The following is an 8,746-nucleotide window of genomic DNA, read 5'->3' on the forward strand; positions in this document are numbered from 1 at the left end:
TTCCTTCTTTCCTGCCTCCTCCCTCCCTCCCTTCTCCTCCCTCCCTCCCTTCCCTCCTTCCTTCCTTCCTTTTTAAAAAAGTCCTTTGTGAGAGAATTAGTGAAGATGAACCCTTACTGGATATTTGATATTAAAAGATCACTGTTCGTTTAAGTGTGGTTAAGGAGGAGGTTTTATCTTTTAGAGAAACATATGAATAGATCTGTGGATAAAATTATACAATGTCTGGGATTTGCTTAAAAATAATCTAGTGAGTAATGCGGGGAATGTAGAGGAAGCAATATTGGCCATTTAGTAATAATTTTTTAAACCAAGTGATGGATACATGGGCCTCCATTATAAAAATGTCATAATGAAAACTTGGAAAAGGGTTCTTGTTTTTTAAATGATATTTTAAGGGCATTTCGGGGACTGTTTCTCCACCCCCTTTGCATGATCAGGAGGTGGGAGGTGGAGGTGAAATGTGGGGAAGTAGGTTTTCTCCTCTGCCCACGTTTGTCCCCATTGCTCTTAGGATTGCAGTCGGCACAGCTGCAGAAAAACCAAGGAGTCTGTCTGTAGGTCTGAGTATCTCTCTCCCTGTCCCTGTCTAGCACCAGAATTTGCCTTTATGTCAGAACCTCATCAATCTCTGTCAAGGTTTAGAGTCATCAGGTTCAAAGTCTTTCATAATTATCAGGTAATGATGATCACAAACACCTGTCCACAAACAGCACTACCCCGCAGGGTGGGGAAGGAGCAATTGGCAGGGAGGGGTGAGGAGAGTGAGAGAGCCAAGGAAAGAAAACACCTTTCCTGCTAGACGTGACCCTTGTGAGTAATGGCAGAGGGTGTGGAGAAATGGAATGCAGTGCATAGGCCTGGTGCCTTCCCTTGTCCCTGCTGCCCTGGCAGGAGGCGAAGTTTTTCCTCTTCCACATTCACCGTATTCCACCTCCCCTCTCCGACTCCTCCCAAGAGGAATGTCGGTAGGCAAAGCAGATCAGACCCGGGGTATTTGTGTTTCCAGGGTTGCTGTCTCTGAACCTCATTTGCCTTTCTTTTTCCTCCTGTTTCTCATTTTGCACTTCTCTGTGGGGAGGAACATTACCCACTCTGCTCTGCTTGGGGTAGGGAGGGCTGTGGTGCAGCTTCCAGCAGGGCGGAGTGTGCAGGTGACTTTTCCTTGGTGGCTATAGTGGCAGATGATACCCACCTCCACCTATCTCTTCTACTATGGTGGGGAATATGCCTGTTCTCAGGAAAGATGTGTTGACTAAATGACTATATAAAATAGAGTTAAGCTTAGAGAGCCAGTTTCTTTTCTTTTCTTGAGAGAGTCTCACTTTGTAGCCCTTGATGCAGTGCTGTGGCATCACAGCTCACAACAACCTCAAACTCCTGGGCTTAAGTGATTCTCTTGCCTCAGCCTCCCAAGTAGCTGGAACTACAGGCGCCTACCACAATGCCCGGCTATTTTTTGGTTGCAATTGTCATTGTTGTTTAGCTGGCCTGGGTCGGGCTTGAACCCGCCAGCCTCAATATATGTGGCTGGTGCCCTACTCACTGAGCTACAGGTGCCGAGCCCTCAGATTATATTTTAAGGCCAATTAGAATTCACTGGAGAGGTAGCACCTAGCGTCATTGAGAACATGAACTCTGGATTCAAATCCTTGCTGTGCCATTTCTTTGCTTATGATGCTGGGCAAGTAACTTGACAGCTCTCTGCCTCAGTTTCCTCATCTGTAAAATAAGGCTAATAATTTTTACCTCTTAGGGTTGCTGTAAAAATAAACTCATCTCTCTCGCTCTCCTTCTCTCTCTATAATTAGTGGTAAAATCTGACCCGTCGTTAAAAGAAAAATGAATATGTTAGCTATTAGTAATAGTTTTAGTTGGATTACTTGCTGTTTTTGTATCATCCAGGATTTCCCTCCTTACAGGTCTCTAATTTAGATCTAGTTATGATAGGGAAGACTCCTTACATAACTCTTTGGAATTAGTAGAGCCATCTTTAAACATCTTAAGAGGGCAAAAAAATTCTATCAAGAGACCACAGAGCCTAAGAAGAGGATTGAGCAGTTCTGAAAAGAATGTTTGGCCTCTGTAGAAAAATCTGCAGTTAGGATAACTCCTGTCCTCCATGGGAGACTGGAATGCTTACAAATGATATCTGGAACAGGACCAAAGGCGGAGCCAACTTGACACTGCTAAATTATGATGAAAGTGTTGACTTTAAAATTAGATGTGTCACTAATTCCTAAGAGAACTCGATCCCAGAATACCAGGGACCCTGGTAGTTTATTTACATTGTTATGTTTTTGAAGTTAGGCTTCAAAACACTTACTCAGAGCATTAGGTCCTCTGGCTTCAAGGTAAATATTAATATAGTTAAGTTGTAGGGAGGCAAGTGTGAGCTTTTTTCTCCTTCCGTCATCAGTCTTTAGAATTTGCCACACGAGGTAGGGAAGAGTCAGTAGTAGCCTTATCTAATGGAGTCAGGTCAAGAGCAAAACATACAATTTTTTTTTTTTTTTTCTAATCCTTTTCTAGTCTTTTGTGCCTGATGACAGTGTAAGAGAGATTCACCACCATCCTCCTCTTAACTTTGCTTTCCTGCAGGATCAAAGTGAGTACAACACGTTCTCCTGGTGAGACCAGAATGACTACAACAGCAGCTCCTGGTTGCCGCCAAGGCTTGGACCCCAGATACCACAGACTTTGTGATACTGCTGAACCCTGGGGCATCATCCTAGAAGCACTGGCTGCAGCCGGGGCTGTGGCCTCGGTGGTGTTCATGCTCGCTCTCCTGGCCTTCATCTGCAGGGTTCAGGACTCCAGCAGGCGGAAAATGCTCCCCACCCAGTTCTTCTTCCTCCTGGGGGTGTTGGGGGTCTTCGGCATGACCTTTGCCTTCCTCATCAGACTGGATGGGAAGATGGGGCTCACTCGCTTCCTCCTCTTTGGGGTCTTCTTTTCCATCTGCTTCTCTTGCCTCCTGGCTCATGCTGTCAACTTGACGAAGCTCGTCCATGGGGGGAAGCCCCTGTCCTGCCTGGTGACTCTGGGCCTGGCTGTGGGCTTCAGCCTGGTACAGGATGTGATCGCTGTTGAATATGTCATCCTGACCATGAACAGGACCGACGTCAATGTCTTTTCTGAGCTTTCTGCACCTCGTCGCAATGAAGACTTTGTCATGCTGCTCATCTACGTCCTCTTCCTGATGGCGCTGACCTTCCTCATGTCCTCCTTCACCTTCTGTGGATCCTTCACCGGCTGGAAGAGACACGGGGCCCACATCTTCTTCACCACGCTCCTCTCTGCTGCCATCTGGGTGACATGGATCACTCTGCTCTTGCTGCCTGCCTTTCACCACCAGTGGGATGACACCATCCTCAGCTCTGCCTTGGTGGCCAATGGCTGGGTTTTCCTGTGGATTTATGTCATCCCCGAGTTTCAGCTGCTTACAAAGCAACAGAATCCCATGGATTACCCAGTTGAGGATGCTTTATGTAAACCTCAGCTCATGAAGAAGAGCTATGGTGTAGAGAACAGAGCCTACTCCCAAGAGGACATCACTGAAGGTATGCAGCCTGGTTGGGTGGAGAATCCCTGGTAGAAAGAGAGGGAGCATCAGAGGATATTTTAACTGTAAGGAACATGCAAGATTTTCCAGATCGTACCCCTGATAGGGTAGATAAGTTCCCCAAAGCTCAGTTCTTTCTTAAACTCTTCCTTCCAGTTAGAGACAAGCAGAAGCTGGCTTCTGAGTATCTTAATTTTATACTTTTTACTCATGGTACAGACAAGGGAAGGACGCTCTCACCTCCCCCAGCCTGTGGTGTAATCTCGCATAGGATGGGTACCATGGAGCTTTCTCCGAATCCTCCATTTCTTTTTCTTTCTTTCTTTCTTTCTTTTTTTTTTTTTTTTTTGCAGTTTTTGGCCAGGGCTAGGTTTGAACCTGCCACCTCCAGCATATGGGGCCAGCACCCTACTCCTTTGAGCCAGAGGCGCCGCCCAACTGAATCCTCCATTTCTCTGAAATGGAAAACAAATGAATAGAAAAGATCTAGTGATTCCTAGTGATAAGTAGGTGAGATTGTGTTTGATATAAAAGATAACTAGGAACTGGGGAGCCTTTGTAGATTAGAGTGCATAAAGCCAAGCCATGATCTCCAGCAGTGATCCCAGAGCAGAGAAGAGAGAAAGCCCCTTTTTCATAAACCGGCAAGAATCTCCATAAAGTTACTGGGGATTCTGGTTCCGCACAAAGAGTCACGTTTTATTGCATGTCCAGGCCCATGGGAGGGAATAGATCATATTTGATGTAAAAGAGTCAAATATTTTGCTCTCACCTCACACTCTAGAAGACCAGTTCCAGTGTTGTTCTTTCTTTTTTTTTTGAGACAGAGTCTCAAACGTCGCCCTGGATAGAGTGCTGTGGCGTCACAGCTCACAGCAACCTCCTCAAACTCTTGGGCTTAAGCGATTCTTTTGCCTCAGCCTCCCAAGTCTCAGTCTCAGTCTCTGCTGGAACTATAGGCACCTACCACAATGCTCGGCTATTTTTTTTGTTGTTGCAGTTGTCATTGTTTTAGCAGGCCTGGGCTGGGTTTGAACCTGCTAGCCCCCGTATATGTGGCCGGTGCCCTTACCCACTAAGGTACAGGTGCCGCCCCAGTGTTGTTCTCTTAAGAAGAGACTAAATTGAGAGCCAGAAGCTGCCCTTATCCAGAGGGCTCTGTTCCTTGGTCTCCCGGGTTTATATTGATCTTTGAGTGTAACCACAGTGCGTAGGTGGTTCTGGGACAGCAGTGAGGACACCCAAGGCCAGATTCTAGGTGCCAGATGAAAATAGGTCTGTTCTCTTTTCTTAGAGCCTGAGGGGTGACATATTCAGGGGCTTCTCACAGCAGCTGTGGTCCCTTTCCTGGGCACTGGAGGTCTGAAGTGAGGGGAGCTGGGCAGCAGGATATTTTACCACCCTGTCTGTTCTGTCTGTGCCTCTGGCTTCTCTCTGTCACCTCACTCCTGAACTCCCTGTTGTCTTTCCTGGATGACTCTTCCCTTCCTTTGTTCATTTTATGGGCCACTGTCAGCTCCGTCTCCCTGACATGCTTCTCTGGCCACCACACTTTGCTGCTCATAGTCCCCACTAGCTCTTGTCAAATCCTTCCACGTGAGAACCAACAACCTCTTTGTCTAAACAAACCAAGTCACTACACTTTCCTGCCTCCGTCTGGGCTCAAGGTGTTTTTGTCCCCTGCTGTGTGGCCTCGGTCACCCCTCTTCTTGTCCTTTAACGGTGCCAAGCCTCCTTCCTGTCCAACACTCTGCCCTGAGCCTCTGTAGGACTTTGAAATGTGCTTGTCAGTCTGCCTCATCCAGTACTTACTGACGGACCTTCTACGTAGTCCTTGCTCTCCAGCATCAGCTGCAAGGCAAGGATCATTCTGGTTAATCGTCTGTGCTCCCTAAGATCTTACACGCAGAAGTTTGTCTGTTTGTTGGGCAAATTAGGCAGTCACTTTGGTGGGAAATAAATGAATTGCTTTAAATTTCATTCATGACAATTGCATGTGTTTACCCTTCTGTTTCCAAGTTTAAAACCTTCTGAGTTTCCCCCAAATGCACAGAAAATAGTTGCTCCTCAATTCTGCACCTTCCCAAAGAAAGTGATATGAATGTATCTGTATTTTCCTTGTCAGGCAGTGAAGGAAGTAGGTAATTTGCCTGTGAGAGTCATTCTAGTTACACCTGTGATCAGATCTATATCTGAAAAGACTGGTTTTGTTTTTTATGGCTTTTTAAATGTACTTTTGAAGGTCCTAGGAAAAGTGGGGCTTGGTGAAGTTAGGGAAAGGGGTTTCCCTGGTGATCATAGTTATTCATTTATTCAACCAGTATTGTGCTTACTGAGTCCCAGGCTGGAGGATCCCTGCAAGAAACTGAAAATCTACTGGAGAGATAGGTGATTAAACAGACACAATTGCACACTGAGGCAGGAGGTACAATGGGGTGCGGGCAGGTGGGCACCCCTAATGATTTAATTTCTCCTTTTCCTATTGCAGGTCATCAAGAGATGGAGGATACGCTCTATGCACCTTATTCCACCCACTTCCAGCTGCAGGTAAATGATCTCTTTCTCCTTCATCAGTGGCATCAGCCTCCCGGGAACTGTTCTCCTTTGGCAACAGATGATATTAATGTTTTGATGGCCCCTAGATGGCTACCTTGAGAGGATGATAGGTCTTTTTTCCTGTAATCTGCTTCATGGAGCTGGGGAGGGCCAGGACAAGAGTTGGGCACAGGGAAGACTTCAAAGAGGGCTTGGGAGGGGGGGGAGAGGTAATCAGACTCCCACTCAGAGTGTGGATCTGCTGAAATGGTCAGGACTTGGAGTGGGTTTAATAATGTGGTTGCTTTCTTTTCAGAATCGGGTTCCCCAGAAGGATTTCTCCATCCCACGGGCCCAGGCTCGGACTAGCCCTTATAATAACTATGAAGGAAGGAAAGAGGACAGTTAGCTCTGTTCCAGAGAGCGGGACAAGCACAGCCAGGCAGAAGACCCAGCTGGGAGCTCAAAGGGACGTGGGCCAAGTCTTAAGTCTTCTAAGAAAACTGTACAAAATGCTCTGGGAACAGCTGCCTCCTCCCTAGCCTCAACCACTGTCTCTGCACACCTGGACAGATGAGGGCTGACAGCACCTGGCTTCTTAGCAGCATCGTAGTATTGGTCCTTTGTCTCATACTTAGGACACATCTGTTACGTGAGAGTCTCAGGCACCTCAGGGGTAAACTCACCATTTTACATGGGACTAAAGGTGATCTGACCACACACCAGCTTGCCCAGCGTTAGGGGCCAGCTCATCTAACCTGAGCAGGGTTTTGTTTGGATTGGTTGTTCTAGAGCAGAACTGCAAATCTGAGCAAAATCAAAAGGCTGGTCTCTCAGCCCGCCCGCCTATCTACACTGGAAACCAACTTCCTGGCACCATCCCTTCCTGCCCACCCTCTTCCCGTTCTCCCTAGCCCCCTTCTTGCCAGGGTGGGAGAGGCTAAAGGTCAACCTAAATCTACTCATCTCCATGGCCCTGAGTAATCACTGTAAGGGCCCTGCAGCTTCCCAGCACCAGTTCACAGGTCACCCCTCTCTTCGCCCACCATCTGCAAACTTGATCTTCTCCGTATGCTCCACCAGTTCTTCCTCCAGACCTCACCAGCATGGACAGGCCCACCTGCTCCTGGCCAGGAGAATTAGTGTGCCGCTGTGGCTCTAAATCCCCAGCACTGAATCTTCTCCCGTCTCCTTGATCCTCAGCCTCTGTAAATAGATTTACTCTGCATTTATCTCCTGCATTCTAGAAGCAGGCACTGTCTACCGACGGAGGAGCATTCCTCATATAATCAGTTACTCACCTGGGTATGCAATAAAGATGTGGTGGCAACTCTTTCATGGTGATGGCCGCAGTGCGAGTGGTGGGGGTGAGGTGCAGAGGGAGAGCCCATGGCCCGCCCTGGGGCTTCCTGTTGGAGCTGAAGTTCCAGGTTCACTTCCCTTGGTTTGCATTTAGACCTCCATGTGTTTCTCTTTCCTCTTGTGACATCTAAGACAAGTATGTATCCTCTGACAGATTTTGAAGCTGTCATCAATGAGAAAGCCAGGGTTGTCATGGGCCCTGACAGTTTGCTCCAGGCAGGCAGAGGAGCGACCTTGGAATGGGGTTTGGCAGCCCAAGATAGACAGGGAAGAGACCTCAAAGCCGGTTTCATGTTTCGCCCAAGGTTTAATTATAGGAGAGGACAAATCCCAATCCCTTTGTATTTAATGGATTTAGTTCATAATATTTCTTGGCAAAGACATGATACCTACCAATTATTATTTACTTAATCCAAGAAACAGCTCTGTGAGGCAGAACAATAGGAAATCTCTTTTTGGTGGTGGAGAAAAAGAATTGCTGTGCATAGAAAGTAAATGGGATGTAAAAATTCATGGCTAAGCTGGGCAGTTCCCTCCTAAGAGCCAGACACTCTGCTTTTCATCAAAAGGCAAAACTAGCGTGGGGCAGAGGTGAGGTGAGCCAGAGGTGAGTGGATGACGGCTGAGTTAGGGACGTTTACATCCCTCAAGCTTTCCTTGATAGGATTTGCACTTGGTAGCCTAATTTTTTTTTTTCCTGAAAAGAGAGAATGATAAGTAAATAAAGTAAATAATGATATTGGGTGTCCAACCTGCTGTCCACAGGCCACATGTGGATTATATGAGGACTTTTTTGTTGATCGGTGGTGGAAGATATCAAAAATTATTCATGGACTTTTTTTTGCTCATCAGTTTTCATTAGTGTTCATATATTTAGTATGTGGCCGAAGACCATTCTTCCAGTGTGGCCCAGAGAAACCAAAAGGTTGGACATCTCTGATGGCCCGGTGAAGTTTGCTATGATTTGAAAACAACATGAGTTATAATTTCACATATATTCTGCCATAGTGTAGATACTCAAGACATCCACATTCCTTTCCCTCTTTGTTTTATTATTATTATTTTTTTGTGACTCTAGATCAAATGGGATTAATAGACAGACACACAGAGCATACCATCCCAAAGTAAAAGAATATACTTTTTTCTCATCAGCTCATGGCACATACTCCAAAATATATCACATCCTAGGATTCAAATCAAACCTCAGTAACATTAAAGGAATAGAAATTATACCATGTCCCTTCCCTCTTTAATTTCCTTCTCTGGTCTTTGTCCTGTCAACCA

The 8,746-nt window shown here is 46.3% G+C and overlaps 1 protein-coding gene across 1 annotated transcript in view; it reads left to right on the plus strand.

Moving 5' to 3' along the window:
- The window catches only part of GPRC5A (G protein-coupled receptor class C group 5 member A), an 18,196-nt gene extending 10,758 nt beyond the window's left edge, over window positions 1–7,438 (plus strand). The window contains exons 2-4 of the mRNA XM_003797778.3: window positions 2,602–3,563; window positions 6,054–6,112; window positions 6,417–7,438. Coding sequence (XP_003797826.2) covers window positions 2,602–3,563; window positions 6,054–6,112; window positions 6,417–6,509 — 1,114 coding nt within the window. The 3' untranslated portion in view covers window positions 6,510–7,438. The remainder of the gene's footprint in view (window positions 1–2,601; window positions 3,564–6,053; window positions 6,113–6,416) is intronic.
- Window positions 7,439–8,746: the final 1,308 nt, after the last annotated feature.

This window comes from Otolemur garnettii, unplaced genomic scaffold (genome assembly GCF_000181295.1).
Source record: "Otolemur garnettii isolate 467f Iridium unplaced genomic scaffold, OtoGar3 scaffold00124, whole genome shotgun sequence".
In the NCBI taxonomy this organism is placed as follows: Eukaryota; Metazoa; Chordata; class Mammalia; order Primates; family Galagidae; genus Otolemur; species Otolemur garnettii.